Below are 19,604 nucleotides of genomic sequence, written 5' to 3' on the forward strand. Positions count from 1 at the left end.
GATATTGGTTCCCTATTAAGCAGAATGAAGTCCTAGTTGCAGCCCTGGCCTGCCTTGTGCCTGCGCGCCATCTACTGAGCTCTGCTGCCTGGGCAGGTCCCTGCCTGCCCTCCAATGATTATGAGACTGAGTTTTGATCCTCTGTGGTCAATGGTCAGTGGAAGGTCCCAGCAGTGTGTCGCCAATCAACACACAGCCCACTCATGCCTCTGCCTGCCAATGTATACGCCAGGGAGCGAGGGGCCAGCCAACAACCGCCTAACACTGAGCATGCTGAGGGCAACTTCACTTCTCCTCAGCTCCAGGCAGCTGAGCGCTTTCAAAGCACAACGAGCATTGCAAAGGCAAAGAGGTTCTCCTACATTGCATTTCAGTGCAGAACTGCAGGAACCTGCATTGAAAAGTGTTACTCTACTGTGTAATGCATGGCACTTGGCAGGGCCGCATGAACATAAAAGATACGAGGAAAATTGAGGAAATGGTTATAAATAAAGCATAATAAACAATAGCAGGAGCATTGTTAAGCGTGCCATTTTGAGTTTCTAGAGCAGTGTATTTATAGCTTCTTTCTGTTTTGGTGCCTCTGAGATGGATGTATGACATTACAACGCATGCTTTTACCACGCATGCTTTTACATCGCAGTTTTTACAACGCATACCATTACAACGCATAGCGCTTTTGGGTGCTGGATAGTGAATAGTTTAATTTACTATTCCAACTCCAGTCCCCGTGGACACTAGGGAAGGTGTTGGATAGTAAATTTAATCTATTCTCTATCCTAGAGCGCCCCCCAGCGCAATGCGTTGTAATGGTTTGCGATGTAAAAGTTGCGATGTAAAAGCACTGCGTGGTAAAAGTTGCGTTGTAAAGGATGTTTCCCCTCTGAGATTAAGGGATTAAGAGCAGTTTCATGTGTCTACCAACAATATGTTGAAGAAAATGCAATGTTCTCCCCTTAATCTATAAAACCTGTTAAAACAATCATGTGGATTTGTAAAGCACACATTCATGGGGGCTGGGGGGGCAACTTGGTGCCAAATAACAGTTGTTTACTGTTACCCAATTTAATGATACATATTTTATCAACCGTAGAACAATGGAGGGCTGTGGGAATCTGCCAGAGTTTGAACCTCTGATCACGAGTTCAATCTCATATGTCTGGAATGGATGCACTCGTGCATGTGAGCCACCATACAGCTCTCCTGAGTCACCAAGGCCAGTAACCCCAAAGGCATTTAGGATGGACCTTAACTCTTTGAACCAAGCAGTGGTTAAGTTAACCAGGGTGGGTTAAGATACTTATGTTCCTCCTCTGGGACAAAGATCACTTGGTAATGGGATGGGGTAATGCTACCTATGCTACTGTATGTGCTGCATTCGATGGTGCATGCCTTGTTGGTGAAATGTACAGGAATTAAGTAAATGATCAATGAAGTCGGTGCATAAATGGCCAGGTCTTCCTGCTCTGTCCATCCAACTCATGCAAGACAGTCAGTCTTAATAAGGAAGACAGTTGAACAACCAGGAGACTGAATGTTTTCGAGATCTCAGGGTGTGTCTGTGTCAAGGTGTCATGGGTAGGAGAGCGAGGGAGTCAGTTGAGGAAGTGGGTGAGTCAACGAGTGCACCTCTATATTACACTCCATATACTTAACTATCTCTTGACAATTGGTCAAATATCAGGTGTAAGATGTTTACCCAGTCGTCGCTTTCTAGCTCACATAACTCAGCATTCTGGTACCTGTATTTTTTCTTTTTGGTTTTTAAGCAGAGCACACTTTTTGTGTTTTAACCACAGGTTCCAGGATGTGAGATAAACAGCCGGAACAGTCTGAAAATGTTGCCCCTGACAACAGGGAAAGAGAGACCATAGATAACCTAGAGTCAGGCCCGTCAGAAGGGAGACACAGGGGACATTATTCCCCAACTGCACACTTTTGACGGTGCTGCATCATGTATGGAAAAAGGCTTGCAATGCTCCTTTGGACCAATGATGGGTAAGTATATAATCCTTGTCATCACAGGTGGCTTGATCAATTTGCTTATCATTCCTTTTTCCCCAATATTTTAATTGTATTCCAATTGGTATACAATATATCAATACTCACGTCAAAGTGCACCCAAACAAGACATCTTAATATTCCAACTCTACTCTGTACAGATTTTCTTTTTAGGTGGACATCCTATTTGCTTATTTTGGTAACTGCTGAAAGAGGCTGTCTTGGGAACAAGTCTCAATGCCATGGCTGCTGTCAGTACAGGAAAATACTGATCACCCTAGTCCCGCCATTAATATTCTGATCTCCATGGTAGTGGGTTGTAGTAGGGCATAAGACAGATGTATAGCTGTTTCTCTGTTGCAGTAAAACAAATTAAATTGCGCATGCTGCAACGCATTTGGCGTTGCCGCGCGCAATTTAATTTGTTTTATTTCTTTCTTTCTTTATCTAACTCCGATCAGCCGTATGCCAGAGTTTACTACCCCCCACCCTGTCCCTCCTGCGCCCCGCCCCACCCCGCAGCACTCCCTCCAGGAGCCGCTACTGCTCTGTTATGCCCTGCGCGGTTTTAAATACCAAAGGTGGTTAAACCACCATTTTGTTCCCTTTGCTTCCTCTGGTGAATATACACCCTTTGACCCAGAGGGTCAGATGTCATGGACTCTACATGAATGGCACTCATATGCGCTCTACCAGAATGAGCTGAAGAAGAATAAATTATACTTCTCCACAGAAATCCTGGAAATCGTACAAAGGAACCATTAAAGGAGCGAAAATCAAGCACTATGTATTCCTCGGAGGAGAGAAACTGGTATTAAATGCATGTTTCTTTCCTAATAGGTGAACTGTCAGACATAATTAGATCCATTAGCAATAGAGGACGAATTTGTGTTTTGCTTTATATTGATCAAAGTGTCGCTGAGCATTTAATACAAAGCGCACTTCATATGTATGGGGCCTATGCATAAAGAGCTGCACGGCATGATTCAAATACAGTTTCAAGGACATTTCACCACTTGACTACTTCTTAATTACTAATGAAACTTTTCCACAAGAGACAGTCAAGCAGTTCAAGTGCCAACAGCAGCCTTGAGCCGCTGCTTTTTCAGAATAAGGAGTCATTAAATTGGATTTCCCATAATTCAACTGCAGCAAGTTTGTGTTGTCACTCCTGAGGCTCAGCCCAGGTGAACAGTCATGACAGCCAAAACAGTTTGATTTAAACGGGTTCTCTGCATTAAAATGTGTTTGTGTGTGTGTGTGTGTGTGTATGTCTGTGTTGGTGAGTGAGTTTGGGGGTGTGGGGCGGGGGCATGTAGCCATCAAGCAAGTAAACATGTTGGTGCATTTATCACATGGAATAGCGGATGCTTGATCCAGCCAGACTAGACTGGACAGTTTATCGATGGCTGAGAGATGGACCGAAGATGTTGTGACAGCGGACCAACATAACCTGTGAATGCATCTGTTATTAAAATAAAAAATGTTTTTTTTTTTTAAAAAGCTGCCCCAACTGTGGTGTGTGTGTGCTTGCACGCATGTCCGTGTACGTACGTACGCCTGTGTCTGTGTGCTTTTCGAGAGGGCTGGTCATGTTAGTTCAAAAAAAGATGTTGATATGTTTTCCACACTGACCTGAAAACCATGGATCCAAACAAAATCTTACTTAATTAATCTATTCACTGATGGATCGGAAAGTGGTGCGACATCTGACCCACCTTCCCTGCCAAGGCATGCAATAACTTATAATTTTCACTCCTGTGGGTTAACCGCATGCGTGCGGCGCATTTTCCCGCTCTGCGCTGACTTTTTCAAAAAGCCGCGGTTCATGACGAGCTCAGCTCGTCATGAGCGTACAAGAGGTGTACCTCATGACGAGCTGAGCTCGTCATCAGCATCGAAGGGGTTAAGTATACACAGGGGCGTGGTTTCAAGGGGGGGTGCTTGGGGTGGTACATCCTCCTAATAAATGTATTCTCTAATAAATAGTTGGGTATCGGTGCTTTAAGTCAGGTATGGTGAGCTGTTTGTATGATTTCAGTAGCGATTTTTGCATACATGCACAGATACAAAAACACTCTCTCTCGTCTCTGTTTTGAAGGACTTATACATGGTTCTCCTTTTTCAGTGCTCCTTAACCCCTTTAATACAGCAGCACACAAATAAGAATAAATAACGGTGAATGGAAATAAATAACATTGGGCAACTTACATTGTTCACCTGTGAACCCGTGGAATATCGACCAGGTGTTCGAGACCCCGACGTTTTCCCTGAGCCAATGGAGTTCTCTGTACTTTTGCCACTACAGCAGTGTGTGCGCAGACATTTTCCATATTCTTTGCGTACCTATTAGATTAAAAAAAGTTACCCCATTAGCTGATATTCCAACTGCTAGTTACAAATTGTAAATCTAACATTTCTTTCTGCAGAACTCATTACAATGGCACAGCCTTTTCTCATGTAATTGGAAGATGTCCATTGCAAGTGACTGCAGACAGATGGATACGGAGTACAATTAGAGCAAATGTGTACTGTACCTACTATGAAGACATTCAGTATGTCTAAAACCAATTTGGGAAGGGACTAAGACAGGCAATTTATGCTTTTTTTGAGGAAAACCAAGTCATTAAATGTAGGAAATTGGATGTTCTTTATTTAGGAATTTGTTAACAATGCTTGTAAAGGATCCATAGTAGGCATACAATCGAGAATGCCCTTCTGAAGAGCCAAGAAAAGTCCACAAACTAACTACCAATAGGACTCCAGAGGATGTAAAATGCACCTGATCTAAGAGCCGCGAGTAAGAAGTCCCTCAAAACTCCTACAAAGTGTGGTCGAGTGAAAGTGCTGTTCCTCAGTGTGACTTTTAGGTGTGGGCAAATTTGTTATTATTTTTTCCCTCATACAATACACATATTTTTAACAAACGTTACATGTATTATGGGAAAGGAGTTTCGATGGACGTCTATGTAAACATTGTATATGAGGGCATATTCTGTGTAAAAGAAGGTGAGAGGCTATTTGGAGCAAAAATACTCCTCGGCTATTGCACATTTTGGTGTTATATCCCCACAAGACATTTTTGTGCCAAATCTTACTCATGGGAGCGAAAATAACCCTTGACAAGTGTAAGGGGTACTGGGGAAAATATTAGGCAAAATAAGCAAAACCCAAGAGAAGGCAAGATTTTGTTTCTGTTAAAAAACAAAAAAAAACATGCCAATATTGCACTACTGAGGAGGGTGCAAAGGGGAAGCTGCATTACAATCTTAACAATCCAGGATTTGATTAGCAATACGGAACTCCTTTTTACCATGTTCTCTTTGTGTACATTTACATATTGTAAACAATTTGTAGGCACCTCGTGTATGGCTTTGCTTTCCGTTTTGACAACAGGCGCGTTTTACAAAACACCACAGTACCAGTTAATCCTAACAAGTAATTATACTCACAAGCAGAGTACTCCAAAACAGTGAAATACAGAAATAGAGAAGTTAACCATTCATTATACACTTAGATATCCCTGTTGCCTAGAGGAACTGCTTCCTTTGTATTCCACAAATGAGCGCCTTTGGACTTGTAGTTGTGTTAGGGATTTGCTTGAACTGAGAACAATCAAGACATAGAATCGAGTATTTCGATATCCTTCGTTGATAGCACATTATTTCATTATCTTTATGTATAATTCAGGTTTTTTCACAATTTGGACAAAATAACTATTATCCAACCATCTCTTCACCTCATTGCATTTAAATACAGTTTTAGTGTTTTTACTTATTTGGTTCCACAGCTATTTTCCTTCTTTTCCAAACCCCCTTTGCTATCATGACAGCACATTTCCAAACATGATTTCAAATTTACTTTCACTTTGCTAATCCAAAGCAAAGACCCATTTTGCTTAGAATTAATCTCCATTCCAATGAAAGCTGGTTCAGTTCCGACCTTTGTGTATGGCGCCAAAAGGGACATGAGCCTTTGGGCTCAGATAACACCCATCCATACAATACACTTTAAAACTGGGCACAGGACACCGCGTTCATTCTCTGTGGCATGAGCGACAACTGTCCTCATTGCATGATAATGTACCGCAGCCTGCCTTCACAACACGCAACCAATCCCCTGGCCGGGAGGAATGTGTAGTCACTGAGGATTACCTCTCATGCCATGATGGAGGAGCTTTCATCAAGCGGCGGTGAGTGTGTGCGCCATTAATGCACTACCTACGCATTATTTATGAAAAGGCCTGCAGGCAGCGATATACAGCATATGGACTATTCAAAATAGATGGCGTCTGCAGGCCTTACTTTACTGGCTTTTTTTCTGCGCGTGGCCTTGGAAAATGCTTAGTTTTGCAAGGAGGGAGGGGTTTATCCATGAGGGTCAATGCAGGTCAATTTGAAAAGTGCATTCTTCTAGAAGAAAAGATATGTTTTGCTCGGAACTAGATACAATGCTCAAGGCCCCTTGGGTGTACACAGTGTTACATTTCTAACCGAGGTGATTTCAGAGGCTTCAGGTAATGAAAAGCTATCTCTTGGACTGGTGCAGTTGGCATGCGAAGTGACTGGAAAAAATATATTCCGCTCGCAGATTGATTATCGTTTGTCGAGGTGAAGCTCTTTCTTGCGTGTGCGGAGTGCGATGCGCTGCCCGGAGCGGGTTTGGTTTCTCTGAAGATTTTCTCAGGAGGTTTGAAGGCGTTGAAGTCAGAGTCAACACTGCAGACGTAGTGGTATGAGAGCCTGATCAGAGGAGATTCTACGTTTATAAAATTGAAGCAACACTTTTAAGGGGCCCTCCTCGCCCACCATCTGTACCCAAGATTGGAACCTGATTTTTGGTCTACACAGCACACTGAGCTCGCAGGAACAAGACACAGGCACATGAGCCACCGATGCATCGTATTGTTACATCTTGTTATTATATGCCTGTGTGCTATTTCTAAATGCTGTAAATAACAGGTTTTACCATTATCAAGTTTAGTGGTGATTAGTTTATTGCCTTCACAAGGATGAAGTGCTAAGGTCGCCTTACCAGATCGAACACATGATCTGCAACACGCATGTGATTAACCTACTGGGCTGCCTTACTGGCTATGAAGTGGCGATGTTTGTACAGGAGAATTGTGCAGAAAACTGATATAGATCGTTAATGCTTTCCTTCTGGCTTACAGTATCTTTAGAAAAAGAATAATTTAGAACCGCTCCATGGTCAGGGATTCAAAAAGTACTAAAGCAGTCATAAAGTTTGCCTTCATCCGGCAATCGCATCATACAAGATGAGAGCCATCTGTTGTCTCTTTCCTGATTGGGTGGAAAGGACAAAGCAGTCTTCATAACCATTGTTAGATGAATCAATGGCAAGATTCCACCACAGATAGTGTTGGGTAAAATTACGAACTTCCTTGTCCGATAAATGGTGAGTACTGCACAATGTATATTTCGGCAGTCGTCAGTGTGAAAATCCCATATGAGAGTATACCTTATGTGCAAAAGTCACGCACAATATCAACAGGGACCTGAAACTGAACTGAGTAGAAAATATCCCTTTGCCATGCCACAATTTACAGTTCTTGGAAGAAATTTTCTGATCAAATCAGTCTCCAAGAAAAACAAATAAGGGCAAACCAAGTATTCTAGGGAACCTGGGTAAACAATTTACTCAAGTAAATAATTTCCCACCAAAAGTGTCTTACATATTTTAATGTATGCTGACGACATTGTGATATTAGATCTTAGACCGCTAGTACTACAAAGATACTTAAATGCACTAAATTGTTATGCAAAAGAAATGTTTCTAGTCCCAAACATCTCGAAAACCAACATTTTATCTTTTAGGGGGAAAAAACAACACCAACCGTTTAATTGGACATTGGGAGGAAAACCATTAGCGTCCGTTAAAGAATATACTTACTTAGGTCGAGTTTTTTCCCAAACTTTACAGAATTCCTCCGATTTACATCACACAGGGCGAAAGGCAGACGCCCATGTAGGGGCACTACTGAGGCTATATCCTTATTCCAGAAACTTGCACTTCCAACCATTGCTAGAGGTCTATGGTATGAAAATCCCTCCCATTCTAATGTATGCTCTAGAGTACATACATATTAAAACCTGGCAATTTGTAAAAACGAGAGACGTGTATCTTCTACACAAACTGGTAAAAGTAAATCAAACTGTTCCGGTCAAAGCACTTCGCCTCAAGCATTCCTTAGCTAGTACATATACTAGGGCTATCTTGAATATATTAAGATGGGCATATCACATTTTACATGCTAATTCTGGATCTTTAAGGCATATTTTTTAAAAAGTGTCTTAATATAGCCCTTAACCTGTCTCACTGCACTGTAGCACTTTTACAAATTTGGACACTGGCACACTTGAAGCTCTTCTTAAAGCACCGGACACCAAAATGATGCTTTGACTTGGATGTAGAACACTGCCTTAAATTAAAACACTATACGCAATAGGCAAAAAATACAGAATATAAATCCCCTGAGCAACACACTTATTTTTCACTAGATCACAGGGTTCGGCGCTGTATTCTTCTACTGAGGTTGGAAATCCTTCCTTTGAAAGTATACAAAGCAAAGTTGAATACATCTGAAAACAAAACAGAGCTCTGCGACTTGTGTAAGGGAGGAACACAAGATCTACCTCATGTATTGAAGATTTGCCCTAATCCAACCCTAGTGGAAGCCCGACGGAGGCATTTAAGGCCCATTTATCTCAGATACAATGTCTTTTCTACACAATGTCTAATTAAGCCATGCAAATCACCACCTAATGAATTTGAGGGTTATCAATTGTATAAATTCTTAAAGAGTTTTTTAAAGTTGTTTTAAAGTTTATTATGAAAATTGTTTTAAAATCATAAAAGCATAAATCTGTTTTTAAGGGCATTATAAATAATAATAATAATAATAATAAAAGCATCTTGTATAGCGCCTGGTTACACTTGGAACAGTGTGTCCCAGCGCTGTATGAACAAAGGACTGGGCCACTACCGGGAGAAAAGAGAAAGAAAATTGGGAGGCAAAGAAAGGGAACTCATAGCTTCAGGAACAGGCAAAGAAAGGGAACTCATAGCTTCAGGAACAGGCAAAGAAAGGGAACTCATAGCTTCGGTAACAGATAGGTTTTTAGTTTTTGATGGAAACTCCTCTCTGATGGCTCCATCCGGAGTTCAATGTTTTAAAACTATGTCTGTGTATTTGTTGACCTCAGTAGTGGTCTAAATCAAATTTAATAAACCTGAATTAGAATCAAAATGGAATGGTTCTCTCGGACGTGAATTCCACAAGATTACACTTGCACAATAATGAAAATTGGCCACCCTAATCACACAATGAGATATGGGTCCAGGTGAAGTCTTTCTGATGTGTTTGATGTATCAACCTGCTGTGGTGCAAAGGGGCTTTTGCTCACGCTTGCAAATATCCTAATTCATTAAGTCCCTGCATCTTTGCTAACAGTTGCACATTCAGAGAAAGAGCCCTACAAATGACAGCAGGCCTACATTGCTGCATTCGTGATTTCAAAGTACTAGTATTGAGGGAAAACCATCTGCTAAAAGTATCTTAATACCTACAAGTAAATTTGTCAGCGTGCACATATTTTCAGATCCCTCGCTTGGACTGTCCACTCTCCGCCTCAGGGAGAAGATTTACTCAAAGAAAACTCTTCATACATGTAAATCGTTTTACAAGTATTAAACCAACATCTGTGAATATCCAAAGTAGTTGATTTGTATTAAACATTCAAGTGTCACACATAAGCCAAACTTAAAAGTGCAAATAGTTTTTTGTGGTTCTGGCCTTTTATGATTATTGGACTTCATGATCTATTCCATTGTTTTCACACTCAAATGTCATCCATTCTTCTGACATTGCACATTCCAACTTATAGATCCTCAAAGCCTTATCAGCTTGATTAACATAGAATTGCCCACAACTTGGTTGATCCGACTTTAGCAAAAAAGGTATTTTGTAAATTTTCAATCCAGTAATGCATTAAGCCGTTGCGGCCTGTGCAGGTAAGAGTGGTGGGGCCGGGTTGGGGGGGATTCGACAGATGACCAAGAGGGAAAATTAAATAAATAATGAATTTTCTCTTGTTGTCTGTCAAAATCAACACCACCCCAACCGGGCTCACCGCCCCACTACCTTTACCTGCACGGGCAGAAGCTGGCGCTATGATATTGCTGGTGGAATTTTACGTTAGAAATGTGCACTTACAAAAGAAGACATTTTACCAGTGCGGCAGAACTACTGCATTTGTAAATTTAGGAATTTGGGAGGGGTTTTGGGCATTTCTCGGGGAACCATATTTCTGGTATACATAGATGAGTTTTCACAAACAACTACATTTGTGGAGAAGCATTCAGGCATCATGTAAAACTCTCAAATTTATTTCCGAAAAAGGAAGGAGCAACGGTGAGAATGGGAAGGAATGCCTCCATATTTAATGGAAGAGAAGAATAGATTTTCACATGGGGAAAAGATCCACTTTTATGATTTGTTTTGAAAAAGTTACAACTCGTGAAAACTCCATGCGAGGTGTACTTCCAGAAAGTAATAAATATATATTTCTTGGAGAACTTCAAGCACCTTTTGTGAATGACTGAAACACTGGAAATGTGTTCTAAATGTAAGAGTAATCCTGTAACAGAAAACATCTGATATTTTCACGCAGAGTTTAGAGAGCCGGCCACTACCTGAATAAAACACAACAGGATCAACCTGGCTTTCTCCAGGACAATGATATTTGCTCTTGATCTATCTTCTAGTAAAATCAGACTTTTATGGGAAACAATTAGGCAACTGTCATCTAATTTTACTGGATGGAGAAATGAAGTAATATTATTTGCTTTTTCTCTCCTTCGCTAAGACAAGTCATGTGAGTAACATTGCATTTGCGGTGAATAAAATGATTTTGCTCTGCTACAATTCATTGTGCAGAATGCAGTATTGCAGCAATCACTGAACACCATAGCCCAGATTGGTTATTTTTGTGTGCAAAGCTGAGCAACAATCAAAGCGGATGTGCTGTGCACAACTAGGTTGATTAATAAAAAATGGCCTCCTCTTGCTGTGATCCCCTGCACAGGCACACTAAAATGGCCCTTGGGCAACGCACAACCTCCCACCAAGGTGCAATGATTTTAATAGCTTCTTCAAGTAGGTGATATTTTTTAACAAAATATCCGGCCAGTCTATCTCAGTAGACTGGGATGTGCATAAAAAACAATAAGTATTTGCACAGATCAGCCCAAGTAACATCCTGATAATGCCCCCTTGATCCAAAGAAGAGCCAAGTGTTTTTGCAGCGCCAAAAGGCACATTTTTAGTGCAAAATAACTATTACTCTAGAAAGTTACCACCTTTGTGAAATTTTGCATGTCATTGAGCCACTTAGCACCTGGGCAAAACGTTAATGTACATAGTATACCCTTTCATTGTCGATCCCCTAGTCAACATCTACTTGATACTGCAGTCAAGGCCTTATTAAATATTGGTTCAATTTAAGTTTTCTAATTTGCATTCAAGGAATAGCTTCAGTTATCTTCCAACAACTTACGTTCTGAGGGTTTATGAAACGTGATCCTTGGGCAGGAAGAATACGAGCTCACGCTGACTTTTGGTGAAACATTGAAGCACCCATCTCTCAAAAACTATTGCATTGTGGAGCCAGTTGGCATTCCATTTTGTTTACACTTATAAGGCAAACTTTTTGTCTCACTACACTTCAAGCAGTACTTTCACAGAATAATAGTATTTTGATCATATACTTTTCAACTTTGATTCACAACGTACTTTCATTTAAAAATAATTGAATATTTTCAGTGCCTCCCTTCCTTTTTTAACTGAAATGATTATTCTGCATACATTTTCCTCTTTTAGATATTGGAATTTCTTTCCACCAACATGTGACCACCTTTCTCGAGTTTTTTTCCTTTATTTCTGCCCTCTCTATTTGGCTTTTACATTTCAAGCACATAATTAACACTCAGCTTGAACACTGTTAAGCCAGCTTGTATAGATGGATTTGTTGCACATTATTCAGTCAAGACATACTCTTAAGTGGGAGTTAAACAATACTCAGTCAGTGCTTGCTTGTTTTCTTTAGGTGTTCTGTGTTTTGTATTTTTTAAGAGGAGAGAAACCATTTCATACTGCAGCATTTAGGTTCAAGGGCAGTATGTAGTTTTTGATTATTATTAATCAAATACTTGTTATACAGGATTGATTTGCAAAGTTTCTAGATGTGAATGTTTGTTGGGGTCTACTCGTCTGCTGGTCAAATTTGTATACCCACTAAATAGAAGCATATTTCATATTCTCGCATGGGAGGACCTTCCACAAAGTACTTTAATACAAAATTAAGCGATCGTTGATATTTTGATGTATATTTGATCATATGGTTGCATGAAGGGATAACATTTTCACAGCAGTTGCTTCTGTTTCGTCATCAGAAGTCTTGACTCCCACAACATCCTGGCGCCTAAATACACAAAAGCAGTTATTTACAAAGAGGCTGTGTGTGTGATATCATATTCAAACGTATGTAAATTGTATTTGTTAGGTGTTTAGCATCAACGTTTTCCTTCCACTGCTTCTTAAATGTGTGTTGCTCTTCTGCCTTCAAGTTATGATATTTAAAAGGTTGGGAAGAGATATGTTCATGTCCTCCCATTTAAGTTATAAGAATATCATATTTTAATCTGATAGGGATTCTTCCACGAAACATCAAAGTGCCAGAGATAATACCAGACTGCATGAGACAAATGAAAGAAACATGCTAAGATTTATTAAAACAAACCCAAGACAAATGAAAGGGAATTATCAGTAACAAAACAGAACTGTACCAAGCAAGAGGATTTGATTTTGTAGGTAAAATATTCACATTCTGAGCAGGACAGTGTACACAAGATCCCAGCCTTAGAATAGCCACTCAAGAGCAAAGCACATGTCAACACATGGTTGTAGTAGGAATTTTTTAAATATGGATCAATCTATAAGATAAATACGCACTGTTTTGTAAAAATAATATAAGCAAAGACAATGCACATTTCATCCTTGGTAGTAAACTCCTAGTGCCAGTGCTCTCCTGATCTGTGCTTTCATCCAAAAGCTCTTGGTGTACTATTCGATATCAGAGGTGCGCTGCAAATGAAATGATTAGCATGCTGGAAGTGAGCAGCATACATGGGGACTTGAAAAGGTCAGATTCAACTTAAAGTAGTTGCAGCTGATAAAAACCAGTTTCTTTCTCATAGTAAGCAAAAGTTAGGCGGGGTTCGCCACTTTAGTTGGAGGTCTACTGGCATGCTGACAAGCAGAATAAATCTGTTATATTTCAACCCATCAAGGTAAATCTCAAGGGTCCAGATGTACAACTGTTTTTAATGGTCGCAAACAGTATGTATAAACCCTATCTTGCGAATCGGTAACCTATTACCGACTTGCAAAATAGGGTTTGTGAGTCACTATTAGGAAGGGGCATTCCAAGGGCATCCCTTCCTTAGAGCGAGTCGCACTGGTATGTACGATTGTTTCGCGACTGCAAATGGGGCCGCAAAACTATCGCAGTTACCAACTACTTCAAGTTGGTGGTAATCCAGTCACAAATCGGAAGGGGTCCCGAGGGGACCACTTCCCCTTTGTGAATGTATATGAAAATACTTTTTAAGAGCAGGAAACAGACCACTGCCTGCCCTTAAAAAAATGAAAAGAAAACTTTTAATTGTTTTCTTTTAAACGCATCAGAAAACGGGCTGCATTTGAAAAAGAAAGTTGCTTTAATAAAAAGCAAACACAGACATAGGGGCCACCATCCCTGTGTTCTTGCCATTCCCAATGGGTCACAAAATCCAACCTGCCTCATGCATCTTGATGAGGCAAGTAATTTGCTACACTGTTTGGACTTGCTAAATGTGACTGAGACACATTAGTACAATCTGTTTTGCGCGTCACAAAAGAAATCGCAATTTGCTACTAGCAAAACGGACTGGTCGTATATCTGGTCATATATTTGGTCGAAGATGTTTAGTGACAGAATTGCACGCAACTGAGTGTATGGAATGCAAACTTCATTTTGACTATGTTGCTGCATTGCATGAAAAATAAAGCACAGTCTCTTACAGCAAAGCCACACAAGAATCCCTCAATTTTCACTTTCGGGGAAAGTCCTACTTTTTGTTTCCTTCGAAGAGTTTCAGGGAAACACAGTGAAATGCATTGGTTCTTAGGTGCAATGATGAGCAGAATTTCACCTTCGCTTAGTAAAAGTCAGTTTGCTGAATGCACTGCACAGAAATTGACTCTACATAATCCACATTGAAGGTGTCATCCTCCAACTGTTGCTAAGCAACAAGGTAGATCTGTACAGTTACTGTGCAGCGCACAGTGCCCTAGCTTACCTTTTTTTGTAGCACGCAGTGGAATATGAATATAAACATTCCTTGCAGAGAGTTGAAGATGGTGAAGAGATAGGCCATAATGACTGTGCTCTCATTGATATACATGAGGCCGAAGGCCCAGGTCAGTCCTAAAAGGCAGAGGAGAGCAATGGCCCCTATCACCCAGGACCTGTACAGAAGAAAAGAAAGACAATTTACTATTATGAGACTTTAATACCATGGTTGGTTTTCTGAGCATTAAATACACAACCAACCAAGACTCATTACTGACATTTCTACCCTTATTAGGACATGTGCTAAGTGAACAGGTAAACAAGGTCTGATGAAAGCACTGCAGACTTTCTCACAAACAGATTTGCATTCAAATTAGTTTTAAAATACTTGTTTAACATCAACATTCTAACCAATCAATAATTGCACGATGAGCATGTAAGAGAATATTATCCAGTCATAAAATGAACATTTTGTCATTAATATTTTGAGAGAAAGTTTTTTTTGTTACAAAATCAACAAAAAATACGTAACAATCAGAAAGCTCCTAAAATCAGTACAAAATGTCAGGAAGCCTGTGAATGTAGATTCCACTATTAGTCTTCGACCTATTGCTTCTGGTTACACATCAGTGTGATCGTGGCGATAGAAGAACCCCCTAACTTGTTTCTTTTGTCGACACATGTTATTTTATTGTAATATTCTATGAAAAGTTTGGACCTGGGCCTTGGATGGTTGCCAGTCACTGCGAAACTATAGAAAATGTCTGAGTCTTTGTTCAACTGGCAGTACAAAGCAAATGTTTTTCTCTTTGCTGTACTGACAGGCAAGACACAAACAACAGATTAAGTCTGTGCAGTAAACTTTTCCCAATCCCAGAAGCTAGCACTGAAAATTGTGCATGCATGAATGAGATAGCTGAGCTACAGCACAGGATTCAGTGAGGTGATAAGTGGTGGGACCAAACCTAAATAATGTTCATCTTCTTGACTTCTCAGAGGTTGCCTTCCACCGTTCTTGGCCCTTCAGTGAACAGCCACGCTCAGAAAAAACAGAAGTGACAAGTGCTTTGAAAGATTGCTTACAAATCTGGATTCTCTTAATTGTTCAATGGTGACCCTAATTTCCCTAAATGCAGAGGAGGAATGCCAGGAAGATAGCAGAAACTATGAAGGTTCACAGGAGTCACCTATTGTGCTACTTCATTGATCTTGACGACAACGAGATTATGCTCCAACTAAAAAAACACACATTTCCTCTCCTGAATTTTGGACTCAATATATTATTTTGGATCTAAAAGGAAATGATGGCCACTCCCTTATCCTCATTTACCACTCTCACACCTTAACAGTCCTTTGATGGCCTAGGTTCATACAGTAAACGCTCACTGTACATCAATCTTCTCAATTGTTTTTCTCTACAATAGTGTCAGTGCCAATGATAACCACCAATGCTTGCATGCTTAATAAGGGTGCTGCTACTTCTTACGAACACACTGCTCCGATAATAGAACTTCTAGGACCACTGGTGTCTCTATGTGTAGTGGCATTTCCATCAAACTGGGCCTCCCACATTTTACTCATCTCAAAACACTTTTTGTTAAAGTCCCTCTCTGTAATCAGGAATTACTCTTTGCATATCAAGAACACTCTCGTCATCATCCCACTGCCAAAGAAGCACAATGCGAATATAGAAATCTGATTCAATTATCGGCCAATCACTTTCCTTTTTATCCTTGGCCCAGGCTGCTAAATCCACAGTGACCGTGCAACTATCAGCATTCTTTGGAAAGCTAATTTAATTTTTTTTTAAAACCTTTATTTATCATTTTACCATCAACAAATAGCAGGTTAGCATTGTTAACAATGGATCGTACTGTTAACTATGGCAGTACAATCGTATTACTCTAGAGTCATGAACACAAACTGTGAGCAGCACATCATACAAGCATCAAAGCGGATATCAAATGGGGTATAGGCCCCAATTAACATGTTCTACCCATAATGTTCCTAGTCATGTCAATCAGAGATGATTCACTGTCAGCAGAAGCACCATTTTCTGGAGTACCCCACCACTCTGAGACATCCCGGACCTACTGGTCCACCATGGGGGTCCTCATTCCCATCCAGGTAATTTCAACCCTCCTCCTAGCCAACACCAGGGCCAGCTGTAAGAAGCAGTATGCCATCTTGCGCTTCTTGGGCCGGCTAACATTTTCCAACAAATAATGCTGAGGAACTAGTTCACAAGCCAAAGCAGTTTTTCACTACAGCCGACTCAACATATCTGAGCAGAGAGACCCCATCCACAGAGAGTTCCACAACAGATGTATAAAGTCTACATTCACGAAACCACACTGTGGGAAAGCAGGCGATTGCTCCGAGATAAGCCAATGCGTTTTTTCTCCAGGATGATATATGTATGGCGTTTAAAATGTAAGTGGATTAACTTAAAGCGTGGATTTTCAGACACAGTCTTCACTAGCGCACAGATGATAGACCAGTCCACATCCAACAACCGGCCTCCCAAGCGTGTTGAACTTGTAACTGCCCCATGTACCAACTCAGCCTGCAGCATCTTATACATGAAGGAGACGAGATGATGCCCAGAACACCAACATCTGCTTGGCCATCTCTTTCAGACCTGCATATTGCAGGAATTGTCCAGCACCCAAACCGAACTGCAGCTGTGCATCCTCAAAAGAGATGAGCATGTTATTAGGATACCAATCCCCACCCAACTCACATTCCCTCACATGCCTGGCCTGAATGTATATGGGCTCCTCCAACTGATGGAATGGGACCAACACCCAAAGAGGCAGTTCCCTGTGGATGGGTGCCCTCTTGATCAAAACAATGACTACTCTCTTCCACATAGCGGCTGTCTGACGCAGGATACAAAGGGCCCTGGCCCGCACCCTGACCCTGCCATTATTGGGAAACATCCTTTACAACGCAACTTTTACCACGCAATGCCTTTACGACGCAACTATTACAACGCATGTCATTACAACGCATTGCGCTGGGGGGCGCTCTAGGATAGGGAATGGATTTAATTTATTATCCAACACCTTCCCTACTATCCACAGGGACTGGAGTTGGAATAGTAAATTAAACTATTCACTATCCAGCACCCCTAAGCGCTATGCGTTGTAACAGCATGCGTTGTAAAAACTGCGATGTAAAGGCATGTGTGGTAAAAGCATGCGTTGTAATGTCATACATCCGCCATTAACCACTCTGGGAGCATAAAGCGCTCCATCCTACCTGTCACCAAAGCCTTCTCCCAGTTGCCCCATTCTACCATCTATTGTGCTGCATGCAAGAAGTCTAGTAATAAAATTCCAAATTAGGCATGGCTAGCCCACCTTCCTTATACCTGCTTATCAATATTACTCAAACCACCCTACTCCATCTACCAACCCAAAGGAATGAGGTGAGAAGCACATTATCTGGCACTGTGCCCCTTATACACCCATAAGAGCCACAACACGTTCAAAGTACAAATAATGGGGCAGCACCACCATCTTGGACAACGCTATTCTGCCCATGAGAGACAGTGGCAAAGTATTCCAAAACCATACTGAAGCATGCAGGGAATCAAGAACTCTCCCCATATTGTATCACAAATGCTTTTCCCCAGTGTGGGTCTCCACCAGGTATTGGACACAATCAAGTTCGCACAGCTACTTGAGCTTCGGGAGCCGCTCTACAAGAACCCCAACCAGTGCCGCCAAAAGGAACAGCAGTAACTTTTTCCTATTGACCCTAAGTCCGGACACCTCTCCAACGGCCTCCATTAACTGTAGTAAAGGTGCCAGGGATTCTCTCAGAGCCTGCAGATAAAACAAGGCCTCTCTGGCAAAAAGAGAGACAGTGCGTCTTTGCTACCCAAGCTCCATTCGCCAGCCTCTGCATAACCTGCCGAACCTGGACAGCCAGAAGATCTATAGCCAGAGGAAACAAAAAGGGTGACAGTGGACAGCTCTGCTCAGTACCTCCTTCAATCTACCATTGTGCAGAGCAATACTGTCTCAATCGGACTTGCGATCATCTTCTGGACAGGTATACAGCAAGTGTATCAAGGACCAAAACTGAGGTCTGTATCACGTCTAAAAGATACCCATAGCCCGCCATAACAAAGGCGGTCTTAATGTCAATAGGGATCAATATAGTTTCCTCTCTGCCATTGTCCAAATCATGCCGTACATGCGTCAGTCTCCACTAATTCATGGTCAGAATGCGCCCAGGAAAGAAACTGCATTGATTGGAATGTACTAGAACACTTATGACAGGGTGCATCCAATTAGCAAATAACTTGCATAGGACCTTCACAACGGAGTTGTTGATCATAATTGGGCAGTACGATACTGAATCTGACCTCTCCCCTCTCTAGGAAAACCTCACAAGTTTCTGATTCAAATCTAATGATAAACATTGATAAAATTCAGCGGGGAATCTGTCTCCATCGGGCCTTATTTCTCAGTAAAATCCTCAATTCCTCCAGAGTGATGGCTACCTCAAGGTTTTCCAACATTGCCTCCTCCAACCTTGGTTTATGTAAGTATACCAGGAAAGCATTAACAGAGTCCAACGTACAAAGACCACCCCCTCAATTCACTCCCTGCAGGTGGCACTGAAAGGTCACAACCACCGCCTCCTGCTTCACGGCCGCAGTCCCTGACTCTTCTATCAGGTGAAGCATTGGAGGGACACAACACTCCAGTCCAACAACCAGGACAGAAACCTATCTGATTTATTCCCCTCTCGATGCAGGCCCTGCTGATACTGAGTATGTGTGTACACATCCAATCTATCCCACGTCCTCAGCTCCTCCCTCTGAAGCTCCCATCAGACAAGTGAGACTTTGAAATGATGCAAGAACTCCCTCCGCCAGTCGCAGCTCCCGTTGTAGCTGCCTGTGCACCCCCCATGCTAAACCCAAACATTGTCCTCTCATCACAACCTTCATTGCCTCCCATTCTGTCCAACGGTACCACCCTGTCTAATGGCCGGAGTCCCAGGTTGTCCATCATCTCCTGCTAGGCCACAGTCATCTGCGTCTTCGTACCAAGCCTCAGGGTCTGCCTCACCGTCCAAGACACAATTGTAATCCCCTAGCCACAATATGAGACTGTAGAAGTCAGACCCTAACGAAAAACTGGGGATCATCCTAATGGGGTATATAAATTG

The 19,604-nt window shown here is 41.5% G+C and overlaps 1 protein-coding gene across 9 annotated transcripts in view; it reads right to left on the reverse strand.

Moving 5' to 3' along the window:
* The window catches only part of ADGRL3 (adhesion G protein-coupled receptor L3), a 777,598-nt gene that overhangs the window by 69,208 nt on the left and 688,786 nt on the right, over positions 1 to 19,604 (reverse strand). For all 9 annotated transcript variants that reach the window (XM_078676566.1, XM_078676564.1, XM_078676569.1 and 6 more), the window contains 2 exons: positions 14,422 to 14,590; positions 4,213 to 4,347 (listed from right to left, as the gene is read on the reverse strand). In XM_078676566.1, the coding sequence (XP_078532692.1) occupies positions 4,213 to 4,347; positions 14,422 to 14,590 (304 nt within the window). The remainder of the gene's footprint in view (positions 1 to 4,212; positions 4,348 to 14,421; positions 14,591 to 19,604) is intronic.

The sequence above is a fragment of the Lissotriton helveticus genome, chromosome 2_1 (genome assembly GCF_964261635.1).
Source record: "Lissotriton helveticus chromosome 2_1, aLisHel1.1, whole genome shotgun sequence".
Classification (NCBI taxonomy): Eukaryota; Metazoa; Chordata; class Amphibia; order Caudata; family Salamandridae; genus Lissotriton; species Lissotriton helveticus.